The sequence below is a fragment of the Oncorhynchus tshawytscha genome, unplaced genomic scaffold, assembly GCF_018296145.1.
Source record: "Oncorhynchus tshawytscha isolate Ot180627B unplaced genomic scaffold, Otsh_v2.0 Un_contig_9119_pilon_pilon, whole genome shotgun sequence".
Taxonomy (NCBI): Eukaryota; Metazoa; Chordata; class Actinopteri; order Salmoniformes; family Salmonidae; genus Oncorhynchus; species Oncorhynchus tshawytscha.
Window position 1 is genome coordinate 1 of NW_024607794.1, and position 20021 is coordinate 20021.

A 20021-nucleotide genomic window follows, 5' to 3' on the forward strand; every position below is an offset into this window, starting at 1 on the left:
TGTAGTGGTGACTGAGAGGAGAATGACCTCCAGATGCATGGTGTCCTTCAGGCCCAGTGTTATGGTGTGCATGCCTGGGGGTAGGGGTAGCAGGCATGGTGTCCTTCAGGCCCAGTGTTACAGCATGACTGGGGGGGGCATGGTGTCCTTCAGGAACAGTATTACAGCATGGGGGGGTTGCAGGCAAATAGAGGAGCCATTAAATAGCACTACATCTGCCACTGTAATGACAACACCATGAATCATGGAATCATAAGCAGAACCCCACTGTGTGTTAGTGTGTATCTGTAAAACAGAGGATGTCATTCTTCAGCATTATTATTGCTCATTCAACGGATCAAGCAGGTTAAGAGTAGCCTCCTCATACCCCCACCCAGGCCTGGTCCGCTCTTCTATATCTCATCTCATCACTGTGACCGTACTGGGTTAGTGTGCATGTGTACGGTGTGTTAGTGTGTGTTCAAGGGCCTGGCACAGTGCTGAAGCTCAGATCTTAAGCCCAGAGCAGGAAGGGACCTGATGTTCATCTCCACGGCAACAAACCACTCTGGAAACTTTCCCACATGACCACACACACACAAATACCCTCTGCTCTGCAACAGATCTCCTCTCAGATGTTAATCACCAATCCTGCGCTGCTATGACCAAAGGGGAATTGAACCAAGGACATCTGCAAACCTCAAGACCATGTAAGCCCACTAAGCTAAAGCCTAGGCATGCAACAGCACTACTTTGCTTTGGAAATCAACATTGTTGTTGGCAAGACAACAACACTATTGGCAAGGCAACAATGACTTATTGGCAACCCTAAGCAGAAACAGCCTGGCCTGTTCTTCTGAAACAATGCTGTCTTACATGTATAACTGTAGATATGTAGCTCACTCAGTGCCAGAGGAAAATAGGACATTATTTGGCAGAGGTGTAAATAGTGCTTGATGTTAGCTAGTGGTTTGTGATGTTAGCAGGGGTGCATGGAGGCAAATAGCCTGTTCTTCTGCTGTGGGATATGTTGAAGAAGGAACACTAGTATAAATATAGGCATTAGTGTCCCAGTTAAGATTTCACTCATGAAACTCTAATTAAACAAAAGCTTTGCTAAATCAATACAGTTGAACATGAACAGTATGTTGATGTCTGACTCCTCTAGTGAGTTCAGTGATCGCTGCATCTTGTACTCACTAACTGGATTAGAGAGTCACTGGTCTAATCCGCTGTCTTCTGAGAATCATGAAAAACAAGGGTCTCTCTCAGAATCAGAATTCTGTGCAGTAATATTTTATTTCAACTATACATGCCGTGTTAAAAAAAATTCAACAAGAAGTCCTGAAACAAAAGACGATCATTTTGTACACATTCACAGTTCCAACTTTACAACATAACTACAAACACTCTGAACAAACATCAGGAGGGCTTACTGTCCAATCAGAACAGTATTAGAAAGGTAATGTCAACGAGGCTGGTTCATCTGCACACACAGAGCATAGATAGACAGGAGGGTAGGAAGGCTTTAGACTGACACTGCAACACAAAGACCCAGGTCAATATGGCAATGCACAAGACAGCTGAGCACAGCCTGTCTGGATGAATGGAACAGGGGTGTCTGTGTGTGTGTGTGTGGTGTGTGTGTGTGTGTGTGTCTGAGCCCAAACGCTGGTTAGCAGAAGATGACTGATAGACAACAGACTTTAATTAATACCATTATCTTTTTGAAACAAAATGTGGCTTCGGGTTCCAAACAGGAAGACAAATTAATTCCCCAAATAAAGTAAATGTACCCAAATCATGAACCTCATTGTCAATGGGAGATCTGACCCACATCCTGTTGTTATACATGTCCCGGTCACATGACCACTGCTCAGTCTAATGGAACAGTTTATTAAGCCATTAGATACACATCTCTGATCTATAATAATTACCCGGAGTGTTTACCTTAATACTGGGTTGGATGGCTTATTGAGTACTGTATTGACTGTTTACTGTATATTGGCTGTATAGTGCCATGTTGAGCTGAGTGTTTTGAAGCAAAGCGTTTAGAGAAAAGACAAGAGTCAGTCTACATCCCCATGCCATAATAGTACATTCACTGCATGGAACCTCAGCTTGGTCTATCAGCAGCCTTCTTCTTCATGAGGTCATATACGGATACTGTAATCCCAGCATGCTTTGCTTCAGCCTGCATTCTGTAATGGAATGTTGGTGACTAAACCGACTCTTAGTTCTAGAATCAAAATAACTGCAGTTTGGTAGATAAATACAAATTGAAATGCAGAACACAAATTTCACTCTGAATTCAAATAATCAGAGTTGCTTAGGTTATATTGTAACAATAATGACATTCAGGACCAAATCACTTTTTTCCCTCAGTATTTCTGTATATCGATCATTCGTTGAATTAAGGCACACGATGCACAGATTGGGGTTAACTGGCCTAAAAATATGTATACTCATATATTTATAATATGTACAGTATCTTGTCATTACCAGCATGACTCGGTAGGACACATTGGTAGATGTTGGTGTGATTGTACACTTGTCACTCACTGGGAAACTGCAAACACAACACTGCCTCTGGAACCAAAATGGCAACCAGAGAACCGAAGATCTAAGATCATTTACCCTGGAAATGGTTAAGATTAGGTTTGAGAGAGGGTAAGCTGATCCTGCATCTGTACCTTGGGGCAACTACCACACAGAGAGCAGTGTGTGAACTCCCAACGGAGCACAGAGACTAACACTAGTGATGGACATGCAGTTGGCAGGTGAGACAGACAGACATGTTACAGGACGCCATTTCAACCTGACAGAACTAAACCCATTGGTGTTGCATAAAATGTTTACGTCTTTCATTTCTGAATAAAATAAAGAAAACCAAACCAAAACAACACCAGCCTGTTGAAGTGGGTTGGAGGAAATGTTTCTAAATACCACTCTGCTACATTGAAAGACTGGAGGAAAGGTCTCTGCATCGCCCGTTTGTATCTGTGTGTCTGTGTGAGACAGGAGAAGAGTGGTATGTGTTGATAGAGGACTCTGATGTCACTGGAGCCTGTTCTAACAGTGCATTGAATTGCATGGTCTGTACGCACACACACACACACACACACACACACACACACACACACACACACACACACACACACACACACACACACACACACGTCAGGAGACAATGGCAGCTGTAGGGTACAGACGCATAAGAGGACTAAATACACTCAACATACATTACTCATCATAAACCAATAGCAGCAAACGTGTTTAGTAGATATCCCAGTGAGTTACAGAGGGTCCCTGTTAGGGTACGTAGGCAGCCAGGCCTTTCACCTCCTCAAGGAAAGTGTGTGTGTATGTGTTTGCTGTACATTGGGTTTTGCCCTCCAGCTGACACACAGTGGTGTTCTCTCTGTTGCCTTCCTTCCTCCTCTGTCTTTATAGTTGAGTTAAACACCTCTAAAGGGACACTAAAGGGACACTATGTTTAGTGTGTCTCCTCACTGCTCTCCCCCATCAGTCAGACAGATAAGATACAAACAGTTCTATTGTATTCCTCCTCCTTGTTCAGTTCAGTCCAGTTCACATTCATGGGAAGACAGAGGGTGTCCCCCAAATGGCACCCTTATTCCCTATATAGTGCACTAGGTACAACCAGGCCTATGTGCCGTGGTCAGAAGTAGTTGACAACAAAGGTGAATAGGGTGCCATTTGTGACACAAACAGACAGTGCTTAGTGACAGTGAGACATCAGACCCATTCTTCAAGTAGTTCTCGGAGTTAGACCTCGTACCGTCCACAGTCGGGATCATAGGGCCAGGCTACACACTGGGGGCCACGCTAGTCCCCTACAGCACCCCTACCCCCATCTACCCCCACCCTGCCTTATGTCCTGGGGCTGGGCTGGGGTTAGTGAGTCAGGGCCAGGGGTCAGGGTTAGAGGAGACTGACCAGTGTGTTGTGAGATGGAGAGAAACATGGAGCCACAAGACAAGACACAGACCTCCACGTCACATCTGGTGTGATTTTCTCTTTTTAGAGTGAAGGAATGAATCATTCCACGGGGAACACACCCCGACACACACATGGTCCTACTCTCTCCCTAAGCCTTCTCACAACCAGTCTGGCTCTAGAGCACACTCAGTAGTGCCCCTGCCCCGTCCCAGTTAGTACACTCCATAGTGTCTATAGTGTCCTAGTAGCTGTACTTGTTGACCACCCTCATCTGAGGAGTCTGTGGGGTGAAGGCGTTGGGTTTAGGGGGGACGTCAGGCTTTAGGGACGGGGTCCGTTTAAGCCCCTGGCGGGGGAGCGAGCCGTGTCCACTGTAGCTGCTCTGGCGGGACAGGGAGGGGGGGTGTTGATGGGGGGAGTGAAGCCCCCTCTGAGAGTCCAGTCTGGAGGGAGGGGTGGGGGGCATGTACCCCCCTCTGTTCATACTGTGTTGGTGGGACAACGACACCCCCATACTGACCCCGTTGGGAGAGGTGGCGGTGAGGGAGTGTCTGTGAGAAGAGATCCTGTGATGAGAGCCGTACCTCCTCTCCAGGGTGCCACTCATGCTTCCTCCCATGCCCAGGCTGCCTGTGGGGGAGCTAGGGGTGGAGGGCAGTGGGACATCAACCCTCTTGGTGGGGCTGTGCCTGGGCAGGGAGGAGGAGGAGGAGGGGGAGTAAAGAGAGGCCTCTCGGCTGGGGACCTTGGGGGGAACCTCAGTGATGTCCCCTAGAGGCTCCAGCATCAGGTGTTGTCTGCTGGGTCGGGGCGCTGAGCCGGCCCCCTCTTGGAGGATAGCCTTGGAGCTAGCGTTAGCCGTGTTAGCATCGTTCAGGTGCTTCAGCAGGTCGTTCAGTGTGTTCCTGGCATCCAGTGACCTCTTCTGCTCCTTCCTGCTTCCTTTAGAATGAGGGGGCGTGGCCTGCAGGTGTTCCATGTTCTCTGGCTTCCTGTCCAGGGTGCGCGGCGGCGTGACGTCGTCTGTCGGGTTTCCATGGTAACCACTGCGGTATTCGTGCGTGGCGTTGGGAAGAACGACGGCGCTGGGGATGTGGGAGTGTCCCAGCGCAGGGTGTGGGTGGGGCTGGGGGTGAGGGGGGGGGGAACTGGGGTGGAACTGGGGACTCTTGGCAATGGAGGAGGAGGTAGAGTTGGAGTTCTTCCTGGATCCGTTGATCTTCCCGTGGTGATTGGCTCGCTCCCATTGGTTCCTGATTGGCTGCAGGCCTTTCTGCTGCAGCACAGGGGTAGACTCGGGGGTGGGCAGGGCGGCCAGCTCGGGGGGCTGACAGCCGTCCCGGAGGATCATGGTCTTGGTGTCTCCGTTAGGCGTCAGGTCCTTACCACTGCTCAGTAAGTTGGTGTACAGCTTGGGACAGTCCAGACTTGGCTGGTACTCCTGGAGACAAGACAGGACAGAAGAGAGGGCTTTGTTCATTTGGTTCCTCCAGCCAACACATACTGTACATACACACACATACACACACACACACACACACACACACACACACACACACACACACACACACACACACATTACATTACATTACATTACATACATACATACATACATACATACATACATACATACATACATACATACATACATACATACACACACAGTGCCTTCAGAAAGTATCCAGACCCCTTGACTTTTTCAAAATTTTGTTACATTACAGCCTTATTATAAAATGGATTAAATAAAAAAAATAAAAAAAAAATAAAATCCTCAGCAATCTACACACAATACCCCCAAAAATGTCTGCAGCATTGACGGTTCCCAAGAACACAGAGGCCTCCATCATTCTTAAATGGAAGAAGTTTGGAACCACCAAGACTCTTCCTAAAGCTGGCCTGCTGGCCAAACTGAGCAATCGGGGGAGAAGGGCCTTTGTCAGGGAGGTGACCAAGAACCTGATGGTCACTCTGACAGAGCTCTAGAGTTCCTCTGTGGAGATGGGTGAACCTTCCAGAAGGACAACCATCTCTGTAGCACTCCACCAATCAGGCCTTTATGGTAGAGTTGCCAGATGGAAGCCACTGCTCAGTAAAAGGCACATGACAGCCCACTTGGAGTTTCCGAAGGCACTGTAAATGTGAATTACAGGGGAGCCAGGGGGGGGGCTCAGCTCCCCTGAATGAAACAAAAGTCCAACTTTGTTTAAAAGCAGTGGTAAATATGAAAATAAAAGTTGACAAATTAATCGAACACCCCCACCTTTCTGTCATGGTTTAAACCATTTATTTCTATGTGGCTATTTCTACCGTCTCCCTGTCCACAGCACTGTCCACTCACTAGTGCTGAATTTCAGCCTCAGCTGAGCTCCTTTAAACACAGATTTTTCTTTGCACTTGCTCAATTTCGCCATTTGTTTGCCAAGTCCCCTTGATAAAAATAGCCTTTAATTCCAATGCATTAGATTTATCCGTTCATTCATAATTGTTTGCTTTTGTCAGTCTGCTGTTTAGAGCGCTCATTGCTTTGTTTCTCAGGCGGGCGCGGGTATCGCTGTTCTCTGTGCCATCTGCGACCAGAAGTAGACCATTTATTTAGCTTTATTATTTTCAATCAATATCAGTTTTCTTGCCTGGATCAGCTGATGATTGTCTCCAATATCACTAGACAACCAGCCTACAGCTAAATAGCAATGCGCAACCATTCCATCCAACATTAATGACTGTACGCCTATTGTAGATTCTCCAGAAGACTTCGATTTGGCAATGGCATAGGCCTACATTATTTTGGATATTTTACATAGGCATGGTTACACTTAGTGCTTTTTCCGAGATCTCCAAGATCCAGGAATAGTACAGGGTTTAAGTTCAATTTTCTAATTCAATCATTAAATGCTTAATAATTACAAATTACACTATCATTAATGTCATAAATGTAGGGAAAGAAAGGTTGTGGTTTATGTCACACGATCTGTGAAGAATCTAAGAATTCAACTTGTGTATTATATTGAATGTAGGCTACCTGTTCTGTTTATGTTCATGTGTGTAAAATTGCTTCAGTTGAGAGCGTAGGCTACTGGCAGTGTAGGCCTAGTGGAGGGTAAAGGCAACAAAATGCAGTTGACCCTCCTTTTCTGAAAAATGCATTGAAAGTATAGGGAGCGTAACTTTTTTCACCGCAACCGGCAATCAGAGTTTACCCACCATTTATTTACTACTACATCACTGGCTACCCCACAGTGGAGGTGTCAATACCCATAAAACCTAGCGGTCAAACATGGAAATGGTTCCATTCATTTTTCCTCCATTCATTTTTCTCATAGGAAATGTTAGAAACACTTAAAATAAGGGCTGTGTTTCGTGGAGGCTTACCCAGGCGTGACGTTTTAATAACCATGTAAATCTCTCTCGGACAAGGTGACTTTTATCAATATAATCAGCTCTATTTACTTTTCGGTTTGAAAATGCTAATTAGCAACAACGTAGACATCATGCAAGACTACAAATCCCTGCAAGCTTCTGCACGTCGTCTCTAGCTGACACCTTTGCTAACAGGTATTGTGTCAAGTTAAAACTTGCACAAGACAGTTTACAGAATTGCTACATTTAGCTAACAGATAGTTAATCCAGAGATTCTTACCTTTGCCTCTATTCGGCAGGCTTGTCCAGATCATCATGGTATTTGTAGTTCTTTATGATAGCCACATTAGCGTTTAATTTTTAGGGGATAAACACAGGCGACTATATTGATAAAAATCACCTTGTCCTAGAGATTTACACGGTTATTAAAACGTCACGCCAAAGTAAACCTACACGAAACACAGCCCTTATTTGAAGTGTTTCTAAAATCCTCTATGGGAAAAATGTATGGTGTAAAAACGATTGGAGGGTATTATGACTCATATTGTGGTACTCTATAGGCCTACACATTGTAGCCTAGTCTAGTAAATTGACCATGTGTGTTAGGGTAACCACCCATTTTCCCCAGGACAGTTTCAGACCCATTTCAGTTGTCCCGACTTTTCAAGGAATAAAACATTTAAATTTGTCAGCAAGAAGCATCAATTAATTTGGCCTAATCAATGGTATTCGCCGAATGTCAGTAGGCACACTTTTTGGTGTTTTGTAAACAGATCTACGTCCAGTCATCAGAGTACATGCAGATGTCTATTTCCAGTCATCAGAGTACATGCAGATGTCTATTTCCAGTCATCAGAGTACATGCAGATGTCTATTTCCAGTCATCAGAGTACATGCAGATGTCTATTTCCAGTCATCAGAGTACATGCAGATGTCTATTTCCAGTCATCAGAGTACATGCAGATGTCTATTTCCAGTCATCAGAGTACATGCAGATGTCTATTTCCAGTGATCAGAGTACATGCAGATGTCTATTTCCAGTCATCAGAGTACATGCAGATGTCTATTTCCAGTCATCAGAGTACATGCAGATGTCTATTTCCAGTCATCAGAGTACATGCAGATGTCTATTTCCAGTCATCAGAGTACATGCAGATGTCTATTTCCAGTCATCAGAGTACATGCAGATGTCTATTTCCAGTCATCAGAGTACATGCAGATGTCTATTTCCAGTCATCAGAGTACATGCAGATGTCTATTTCCAGTCATCAGAGTACATGCAGATGTCTATTTCCAGTGATCAGAGTACATGCAGATGTCTATTTCCAGTCATCAGAGTACATGCAGATGTCTATTTCCAGTCATCAGAGTACATGCAGATGTCTATTTCCAGTCATCAGAGTACATGCAGATGTCTATTTCCAGTCATCAGAGTACATGCAGATGTCTATTTCCAGTCATCAGAGTACATGCAGATGTCTATTTCCAGTCATCAGAGTACATGCAGATGTCTATTTCCAGTCATCAGAGTACATGCAGATGTCTATTTCCAGTCATCAGAGTACATGCAGATGTCTATTTCCAGTCATCAGAGTACATGCAGATGTCTATTTCCAGTGATCAGAGTACATGCAGATGTCTATTTCCAGTCATCAGAGTACATGCAGATGTCTATTTCCAGTCATCAGAGTACATGCAGATGTCTATTTCCAGTGATCAGAGTACATGCAGATGTCTATTTTCCAGACATCAGAGTACATGTCTATTTCCAGACATCAGAGTACAGATGTCTATTTCCAGTCATCAGAGTACATGCAGATGTCTATTTCCAGTGATCAGAGTACATGCAGATGTCTATTTCCAGTCATCAGAGTACATGCAGATGTCTATTTCCAGTGATCAGAGTACATGCAGATGTCTATTTCCAGTCATCAGAGTACATGCAGATGTCTATTTCCAGTCATCAGAGTACATGCAGATGTCTATTTCCAGTGATCAGAGTACATGCAGATGTCTATTTCCAGTCATCAGAGTACATGCAGATGTCTATTTCCAGTCATCAGAGTACATGCAGATGTCTATTTCCAGTCATCAGAGTACATGCAGATGTCTATTTCCAGACATCAGAGTACATGCAGATGTCTATTTCCAGTCATCAGAGTACATGCAGATGTCTATTTCCAGTGATCAGAGTACATGCAGATGTCTATTTCCAGTCATCAGAGTACATGCAGATGTCTATTTCCAGTCATCAGAGTACATGCAGATGTCTATTTCCAGTGATCAGAGTACATGCAGATGTCTATTTCCAGTCATCAGAGTACATGCAGATGTCTATTTCCAGTCATCAGAGTACATGCATTGCACTGTTTGGATTATTTTGGACTGGACGAACATGCACAGGTAGCCTACATTTGGAAGTGATTTGTTTGACGACAGCATCCTGCCTGACTGGTTGTGTTCATGCCACATTAAAAGGTAATACATTTTTACCATTAAATTACTTCTTTATTATTATTATTAGCCCCCCCCTCAAAATAAATTGTGGACGCCACACCCTGAATGTCACGGTATAATTCGCACTCTGGTTCTATCTATCTACATGAGATACAACGACAATGTCAGTCTGTAACACTCGGTTACTGAATAATGTGTTGACTCATAAATTGCACTCTGTATTCAGGGCTCCACGTTACCTTGACAGGACTGTCGAAGAGCCCGTTGAGCTTAGCGAAGGATCCGGTGGAGTCGCTGCAGGAGGGGGCTGACTCTGCATCTTTGTGGGCGTGCCGGGGCTTGTGGCGGAGGAAAGAGTCTCTGTAGCAGAACACCACCAGGCCGGCCACTAGCGCCCCCAGGAGGAAGGCAGCCAACACACAGCTGATCAGGATATTCATGTGGACCATCTGATTGGCTTCTCCCGCCTGAATCTCCCACACACCTGAAGTCACACACCCCATTGGTTAACGAACACCCCGACACACACAATCACAGCCAATCACAGTTTTACACTACACCTCTATATCCGGTGAGCTTGTGGACACTCAGTCATGCATGGTTTCTCTGCTTTTCCCCTTAAAGGTATTCTGTCCGCTATCCAACAGGGATTTTATCATTGCCAAAACCATTCAGATTGGCTTCCACTCTCGTCATTCTTAATTGTAAATACATGGTGAAAATGGTTAGGATCCCACAACCACTCCGGTGATGTAAGCCAATCTAAAAGAAGTAGTTTTATGTTAGTTTGAAGAGGAAGAATTGAAGTGTTGCTTTTTCCCTACCAAGTGTCAAACATTTGTCCAGATAGAAATAGGGTTAGTGCATTCCTAACCAGGACAGAGAAAGACTTGTTCTCACAAAATCAGAAAGACAATGAACCATTGACTCCCCAGCATTGTCAAAGGGAAGAGGATTGTAGTTTGTCCTCTACATGGTGAGGCTGTTGTGTTTCTAGACTGCAGCTTGGTTAGTAACCACAGACATGGACGAGTTAAACATTCACAGAGCAGGAGAGAGACAGAGAGAGGTCCTGGAGCTGGAGGGGTTAATGGACAGGCCTGGGACGTGCTCTAATGCTCCCAGGGTTAACAGAGAGAGGTCCTGGAGCTGGAGGGGTTAATGGACAGGCCTGGGACGTGCTCTAATGCTCCCAGGGTTAACAGAGAGAGGTCCTGGAGCCAGAGGGGTTAATGGACAGGCCTGGGACCTGCTCTAACGCTCCCAGGGTTAACAGAGAGAGGTCCTGGAGCCAGAGGGGTTAATGGACAGGCCTGGGACCTGCTCTAACGCTCCCAGGGTTAACAGAGAGAGGTCCTGGAGCCAGAGGGGTTAATGGACAGGCCTGGGACCTGCTCTAATGCTCCTAGGGTTAAAAAACCTAACTCCCAGGGTTAACCCTTTACACCCGGAAACAGGGTTAACCCTTCAACTGTAACAGCCAGGGTTATAGGGTCTACTGGCAGAGAGAGAAACGGGGGCAAAATAAAGAGTCTGAAGAAAGAATATAGAAGTGCAGAAGGTTTGAAGATAAGATTTGAAAGAATTGTTTAAAAAAGGGAGAAAATACATTTTCACCATGTAGAAAATCATTGTAATCATGACAAATCAATGAATAAATCAAAATACAGGAAGTTGGATGAAATATAAATCATAACAAAATCTGAAAAATGTAATCTGCTATATCAATTGATGGTAATCCCAAATACCTGCCCCTGAGAGTGTGTGTGTGTGTGTGTGTGTGTGTGTGTGTGTGTGTGTGTGTGTGTGTGTGTGTGTGTGTGTGTGTGTGTGTGTGTGTGTGTGTGTGTGTGTGTGCGTGTGTGTGTGTGTGCGTGCATGTGCGTGTGTGTGTGTGTGTGTGTGCATGTGGTGCATGTGGTGTGTGTGTGCGTGCATGTGGTGTGTGTGTGTGTGTACAGTACCAGTCAAAAATGTACACACCTACTCATTCAAGGTTTTTCTTGTAGAATAATAGTGAAGACATCAAAACTATGAAATATCACATATGGAATCATGTAGTAACCAAAAAAGTATTAAACAAATCAAAATATATGTTATATTTGAGATTCTTCAAAGTAGCCACCCTTTGCCTTAATGACAGCTTTGCACACCCTTGGCATTCTCTCAACCAGCTTTATGAGGTAGTCACCTGCAATGCATTTCAATTAACAGGTGTGCCTTGTTAAAAGTTCATTTGTGGAATTTCTTTCCTCAATGCATTTGAGCCAATCAATTGTGTTGTGTCAAGGTAGGGTTGGTATACAGAAGATAGCCCTATTTGGTAAAAGACCAAGTCCATATTATGGCAAGAACAGCTCAAATAAGCAAAGAGAAATGACAGTCCATCATTACTTTAAGACATGAAGGTCAGTCAATACAGAAAATTTCAACAAGTTTCTTCAAATGCAGTCGCAAAAACCATCAAGCGTTATGATGAAACTGGCTCTCATGAGGACCGCCACAGAACAGGAAGACCCAGAGTTACTCTGCTGCAGATGATAAGTTCATTAGAGTTATCAGCCTCAGAAATTGCAGCCCAAATAAATGCTTCACAGAGTTCAAATAACAGACCCATCTCAACATCAACTGTTCAGAGGAGACTATGTGAATCAGGCCTTCAGGGTCAAATTGCTGCAAAGAAACCACTACAAAAGGACACCAATAATAATAAGAGACTTGCTTGGGCCAAGAAACATGAGCAATGGACATTAGACCAGTGGAAATCTGTCCTTTGGTCTGATGAGTCTAAATGTGAGATTTTTGGTTCCAACCGCCGTGTCTTTGTGAGGCACAGAGCAGGTGAACGGATGATCTCCGCGTGTGTGGTTCCCACCGTGGGTGTGTGTGATGGGGCTTTGCTGGTGACACGGTCTGTGATTTACTTATTTAAGGCTACCACAGCATTCTGCTGCGATATGCCATCCCATCTGGTTTGCGCTTATTGGGACTATCATTTGTTTTTCAACAGATCAATGACCCAAAAACACACCTCCAAGTTGTGTAAGTCTATTTGACAAAGGGGAGTGATGGAGTGCTGCATCAGATGACCTGGCCTCCATAATCACCTGACCTCAACCCAATTGAGATGGTTTGGGATGAGTTGGACCGCAGAGTGATGGAAAAGCAACCAACAAGTTCCTCATGAAGCTGGTTGAGAGAATGCCAAGAGTGTGCAAAGCTGCCATCAAGGCAAAGGCTACTTCGAAGAATCTAAAATATAACATATATTTTGATTTGTTTAACACTTTTTTGGTTACTACATGATGCCATATGGTATTTCATAGTTTTGTTGTCTTCACTATTATTCTACAATGTAGAAAATAGTAAAAATAAAGAAAAACCCTTGAATGAGTAGGTGTGTCTGGACTTTTGACTGGTACTGTGTGTGTGTGTGTGTGTGTGTGTGTGTGTGCTGTAGCAGCTATCGGACCGTCAGGGCTCCATACAGTGTGGTGGCAGCAGTTCTCTCTCCCTGCTAGGCCTTACCCTCTAGGCCCCCTGGGAGTGACTCTAGTGAATGGGAGGTGGCCGGGTCATCCTGCTGCACAAACCCTGAGCCATACAGGTCTGGAAAACCAGCCCCAGGCCCCAACCCAGGCCCTTCCCCAGGACCAAGCCCAGGATGGGGGCTCAGGGTGGGGGTGAGTACTGGGGGTACTGGGGGGTGTATGGGCCCACTGGGCTGGTCTGTGAATGACGTAGATGACAACTCCATGTCTGTGGTGACAAACAAACTGTTAACACGGTGTGTAGACATGAGGCCAGCCGGTTGTTAGCTTACATCCTGGTTAGTAGGCATGGATTGGTATGTGTACGCACATGTGGGTTAGTTTACATAACATAATAGGTTTTATGTTTTATGATAATGCTGTTTGAAAAAATAATACATTTTCTGATTCAAGAGCTATTTTATTTATCATTACCAGTCATAGAAATACAGTTGTAAGATTCATTTTGTTGAGACAGGATACAGTTTGAAAGGGGAAAAGGGTGAGAGTTGTCTGAGGAAGGTCTTTGGTACACAGCAGCGATGATTTCATAGCAGTGATGACGTCAGAGGAGGGAGGGGCGCCGAGTGAGCATGCAGGAAGTAAAGAGGAAGTGCGTGAGGAAGATGAAGTGAGGAAATGAGTCCGTGTGGAGATGGAGATTTCTGACGAGACCCGGTGATGATGTTTGTTGAGATGATGAAGAAGATAAAAAGGTGTTGAAGAAGAGGAGGTTTGTTAAATAAGATGAAGAGTGAGCAGCGTTGAAGGAAGGATGGAAGGAGAGAGGGGTTCGGAGTTCAAGGAAAGAAAGAAACCAGCGGAATAAAAGATCCAACTAACCAGAGGTCGGGTCACCAAATGATTTGTAATCTGTCGCTGATGTAGTGGCCAAAAACACTAAAACAATTAAAGGAACAAGAAATCAGTATAAAGGAACCCAAAAGTAAAGTCCCAAAACAAAAAAAGGCCCCGATAACTAAGAGTGTAGTTCTTTTTAATCAAATGATAAAAAGCTAAAGGACAGGTTGTCTGAGTAGGCCTATTGCTCCAAGTCTTGTCTGTCTCTAGACCTGAGGAGAGACAGCTATGCATGGCCTCTATCCCCTGTTCTAGTTCCATGGTTCGGCCTGGTGTGTCTCCTATAGCAACACTGTCTTAGTACTGCTACTGGTAGAGCACGTCTATGTTTCTTCCCTCCAAGTAGGCAGGTGGCCTGGCTGTGTACCGTATGTGGATCTACAGTAGATGTGTATGTTAATACTGAACATAGAACCATGTAGGGAGGGTTACTGATTGGTGTGTTGGTATGGTGTGGTTACTGGTGTTACTGGTTGGTTGTGCAGACTGATGGTGTGTGATAGCAAGAGAGAGTGAGAAAGAGATGGGTTGGTATGAATGGGAGGGGCTCACCATGGCAGTCTCCCAGCTGAACCGTGTTCCCAAACTCTACATCCTGCTCATAACCAGACCTGAAAGAGAGAGGCAGAGGGGAGAAGATTAGAGCCGAGAACCAAACCTCTCTAACCAACATGGCCTTCCTTTATTTAAGTTTTTCCTGGACTCTGTAGTATGTACCCTAGCTTAGTACTGTGGTAGTATTGTAATATTTCATACGCACAGGGCTCTAAATTTACCTTTTTCATTGGTAGCACTGGTCCTCCCACCTTTAAAAAGGTTAGGAGAACCAGAAAATCTGATTTTTGAAATGGATTGAGATGTAGCCTATATGAAGTCTAGCTGCTCTACAGCCCATGTTGTGGCCTAAAAACTCATATGGAACCCTGTAAATACATGTGTTTATTATAAAAACCTAAAATGTTGATACAGATACCTGTCATTGAAATGAAAAAGTAATTTTGGGGAATATACGGTTTCTACATTATGTAAAAGCACTATTTTCCTATTGAGATGCATTACATTGAAAATTGTTCGCTGAATCTTTAAGAGGATTTGTGATGATGTCATGCAGGACATCTCTCATTCAAATCAAATACAATTGTATTGGTCACGTACGCATATTTAGCAGATGTTATTGCGGGTGTAGCGAAATGCTTGTGCCATTCATTGTTCCATTCATTCATTGATCATTCCTTGATCTCCTGAAGAAGCTATCCCCTTTCCTTTCTTTCTGTGCCTCCAAATGTTTGGATATACTGGTAAAGTTACCAGGTTGTTTGCTAGATAGCGAATGAGCTAACAAACATGACTGAACAAGGTGTAAAACAAATGCGGCCCGCAAATAGTTTTAGAAAGGCCTGTGACATGTTATGAATGTGAAATGTGTCCCGCCAATAGTTTTAGAAAGGCCTGTGACATGTTATGAATGTAAAATGTGTCTGGCCAATCCGTGACCGGAAGAGATAAATGTTGCTCCAGTAATATGAGTCAGATCTTTTGAAATGTTTGGGCTAAAAACAAGCAGTCTCCACTGGATTAATGGTGCAATCATGGTGCTAACGAATCTGCGCTCGGGAAACAACGTTACAACGAAGCCTTATCATTACAAACATTATTATTAAAAATAAAGAACATTTTGGGGGGGGATTTTTTGGGGGTTGCACTGGTGCTCCCAAATTAAAAACTCCAGGTCGCACAGCAAAATATTTTGTTGCATATGAGATCAAATTGATCACACTTTAGGGCCCTGAGTATTCATACTATTTAGTATTGTAATACTTGGTACTCACAGAACTCCAGGCAGGATCCTCTCACAGGCTCCATGAGGCATCCAGCCACAGTAGGGGTCCCTGGACGCTATACAAGACCTAGGGGAGAAACACAACCAGGGTTAACATATATCTGTAAATATACAGTTCACCATACAGGGTTAAATAGGCAGCACCAGTTAACCTCTGTCTGGCTGTATATTAACCAGTGTGCTACAGGTACTCAGTGTTTATGACATGTAGATAGAGAAAAAACATCAATAAACACACAAACCTGTGACCAGGTACAGCAGAAAGTAACCTTGGAGTGGAGTGTGTGCATGTTTCTGAATGCGTGTGTGTGTGTGTGTGTGTGTGTGTGTGTCTGTATGTGTCTGTGTCTGACTCACTTGTGGCAGTTAGTGTGTCGCTCACAGCGGCTGAGAGGCATGCGAACCACACAGCTAGAGAAAGCTACATACACACTGTGTGTGTCTCTGTCAACATGGAGCGACAAAATATGCCTGTCATCCTCACTGTTAGACAGACACCTGGGAGACAGAGAGAAGAAAAGAGAGGGAAGAGATGGGTTGGGAGAGGAGAGGGAGTAGGGGAGAGAAAGGGAGGGTGGGTGGTGGAGGGGGAGACAGAGGAGAATCAGAAATCAGATTACAGGTTACTTGATCGGTTGTTTATCAGAAAGGCCTGTCTACGGTTTCACTCTCCAGATGTAATCACAGTGGCACTGTTTAGCCCTGATACCCTTACTGACAAGAGAGAACGAGAGACTGAGAGGAAGACAGAGGAGAGAGAGAGAGGCAGAGGAAGACCGAGGAAAGAAAGAAAGAAAGAAAGAAAGAAAGAAAGAGAGAGAGAGAGAGAGAGAGGGAGAGACAGAGGAAGACAGAGGAAAGAGAAAGTGACAGAGGAAAGAGAGAGACAGGGAAAGACAGGAGAGCGATACTGAAAGGAAGAAAGAGGAGAGCGAGAGAGACTGAGGAAGAGAGAGGAGAGACAGACGGTGAGAGACACACAGCGTGAAAGAGAAGAACACAGAGTGAGAGATGAGACCAAAAAAAGAGAAAGACAGTGATACAGAGACTAAGAGAGAGACGCAAAGAGAGTAAGAGAGAGAGAGACAGTGAGAGACGTGTAGTGAGTGTTCCGTACTTGGCTCTGTTGAACAGGTCAATCTCCTCCAATAGGATGCTGTCGTTTAGGGACAGAGGGGAAGTCTTGGCTAGAACCTTCAGCACCACGCCCGCCTCTGAACCAATGAACAGCACCGTGTAGTTACCATGTGGACCAGCCGCGTTGTCCACCGCCAGGGCTGTCAGCCTGTACCTAGAGAGACAAGGACAAGACAGGAGGACAGTCAGACTTCAGTAGGAATTATCAAGCCAGTATTTAAAGGCCATCCGTGCGATCTACAAATTAGCATTTTGATTGAGTTTTGTGTTGATTGTTACCCGGGAATTTAGATCCCACAAGCAACTCTTGCGATGTGTGCGTGTGTGTGCTTGTCTGTGTGTGCTTACCTGACGCGTGTCTTGGTGAACCAGGGCTCATCTCCTATGTTAGGCACGGAGGAGTCCATGAGAGGGTGAGACTTGATGAAGAGGAGGGTCTCATCAGGGAACTCTATAGAGGTCTTATAGGACTCAGCCTGGCCGTGACCCGCACAGCAGCCTGGCCTGGAGTCATAGGGGTCAGAGAGGGGTCAAAGGTCAACACAGGTCACACATGAGCCCAGCTACCATCACCCTGTAGGGACTAATAATGTTGACTATTGAATTGAACTGAGGAGAGGGGTTAGGGTATGAGAGAGGAGCAGATGCCTGTCAGGACAACAAAGAGACGTGCTGCTGTATCACCGTAAACATGAAGTCCTAACAGAGGATTAGAATGTTCATTATTTACCACCATAATGAGCAGCTCTGTGGAGCTCTGGGGCCAGAGAGCTGAGCTACGTGTGTATGTGAATACAGGTTAAATATGCAACGCGTCTAAATATCCAGATTAATTATTTACTGCTAATAACCATCAGCTGTGTGTGTGTGTGTGTGTGTGTGTGTGTGTGTGTGTGTGTGTGTGTGTGTGTGTGTACGTGTGTACGTGTGTACGTGTGTGTGTGGTCATAGACCATGTCTCTCTTGTTAAAGAGGGTTTATCTCAATGAGACCAAAACTCAAGGTTATAGTGACAATACAGTCCTGCCCTGCATCATAAACTCAAGGGTGGGTCATGTACCTGTTGTTGTGCAGACTGACATACACTTACTGTGACATACTGGGCTTGGGTCAGGGTTAGAGACTGACATACACTTACCGAGACATACTGGGCTTGGGTCAGGGTTAGAGACTGACATACACTTACTGAGACATACTGGGCTTGGGTCAGGGTTAGAGACTGACATACACTTACTGAGACATACTGGGCTTGGGTCAGGGTTAGAGACTGACATACTGTAGGTATAGTACCTGGGCTTGGGTCAGGGTTAGAGACTGACATACTGTAGGGTATAGTACCTGGGCTTGGGTCAGGGTTAGATACTGACATACTGTAGGTATAGTGCCTGGGCTTGGGTCAGGGTTAGAGACTGACATACTGTAGGGTATAGTACCTGGGCTTGGGTCAGGGTTAGAGACTGACATACTGTAGGTATAGTACCTGGGCTTGGGTCAGGGTTAGAGACTGACATACTGTAGGTATAGTACCTGGGTTTGGGTCGGGGTTAGAGACTGACATACTGTAGATATAGTACCTGGGCTTGGGTCAGGGTTAGAGACTGACATACTGTAGATATAGTACCTGGGCTTGGGTCAGGGTTAGAGACTGACATACTGTAGGTATAGTACCTGGGTTTGGGTCGGGGTTAGAGACTGACATACTGTAGATATAGTACCTGGGCTTGGGTAAAGGTACAGGTACATACCTGGGTTTGGGTAAAGGTACAGGTACATACCTGGGTTAGGGTAAAGGTACAGGTACATACCTGGGTTTGGGTAAAGGTACATACCTGGGTTTGGGTAAAGGTACAGGTACATACCTGGGTTTGGGTAAAGGTACATACCTGGGTAAAGGTACAGGTACATACCTGGGTTTGCGTAAAGGTACAGGTACATACCTGGGTTTGGGTAAAGGTACAGGTACATACCTGGGTTTGGGTAAAGGTACAGGTACATACCTGGGTTAGGGAAAGGTACATGTACATACCTGGGGGAAAGGTACAGGTACATACCTGGGTTTGGGTAAAGGTACAGGTACATACCTGGGTTTGGGTAAAGGTACAGGTACATACCTGGGTTTGGGTTTGGGTAAAGGTACAGGTACATACCTGGGTTTGGGTAAAGGTACAGGTACATACCTGGGTTAAGGTAAAGGTACAGGTACATACCTGGGTTTGGGTTTGGGTAAAGGTACAGGTACATACCTGGGTTTGGGTAAAGGTACAGGTACATACCTGGGTTTGGGTAAAGGTACAGGTACATACCTGGGTTAAGGTAAAGGTACAGGTACATACCTGGGTTTGGGTTTGGGTAAAGGTACAGGTACATACCTGGGTTAAGGTAAAGGTACAGGTACATACCTGGGTTTGGGTTTGGGTAAAGGTACAGGTACATACCTGGGTTTGGGTAAAGGTACAGGTACATACCTGGGTTTGGGTTTGGGTAAAGGTACAGGTACATACCTGGGTTAAGGTAAAGGTACAGGTACATACCTGGGTTTGGGCAGTCTCTCCTCTGGGAAGGCGGTCCAGACAGAGTCAGGTGTTTTCTGTTCTTTAAATCGTCCTCTGAACACCTTCTCTATGTCATCCATGGAGAACGCACACACTGCAGACCCTGGGATACTGAAGAGAGAGGAACACAACCACACACTGTTACACAACTACTATTAACTATAGCTACTAATATACACACTGTAGACCCTGGGATACTGAAGAGAGAGGAACACAACCACACACTGTTACACAACTACTATTAACTATAGCTACTAATATACACACTGTAGACCCTGGGATACTGAAGAGAGAGGAACACAACCACCCACTGTTACACAACTACTATTAACTATAGGTACTAAT

The 20021-nt window shown here is 44.9% G+C and overlaps 1 protein-coding gene across 4 annotated transcripts in view; it reads right to left on the reverse strand.

Moving 5' to 3' along the window:
* Positions 1 to 1253: 1253 nt before the first annotated feature.
* The window catches only part of sema6dl (sema domain, transmembrane domain (TM), and cytoplasmic domain, (semaphorin) 6D, like), a 34969-nt gene continuing 16201 nt past the window's right edge, over positions 1254 to 20021 (reverse strand). Inside the window, exons 9-18 of one of the 4 annotated variants that reach the window (XM_042312650.1) lie at positions 19656 to 19787; positions 17473 to 17628; positions 17105 to 17278; positions 16345 to 16485; positions 15977 to 16054; positions 14700 to 14758; positions 14130 to 14186; positions 13285 to 13515; positions 9996 to 10240; positions 1254 to 5383 (exon numbers count right to left, since the gene is read on the reverse strand). In XM_042312650.1, coding sequence (XP_042168584.1) covers positions 4184 to 5383; positions 9996 to 10240; positions 13285 to 13515; positions 14130 to 14186; positions 14700 to 14758; positions 15977 to 16054; positions 16345 to 16485; positions 17105 to 17278; positions 17473 to 17628; positions 19656 to 19787 — 2473 coding nt within the window. In that variant the 3' untranslated portion in view covers positions 1254 to 4183. The remainder of the gene's footprint in view (positions 5384 to 9995; positions 10241 to 13284; positions 13516 to 14129; positions 14187 to 14699; positions 14759 to 15976; positions 16055 to 16344; positions 16486 to 17104; positions 17279 to 17472; positions 17629 to 19655; positions 19788 to 20021) is intronic. The other 3 variants (XM_042312651.1, XM_042312652.1, XM_042312653.1) reach the window with 3 other exon arrangements.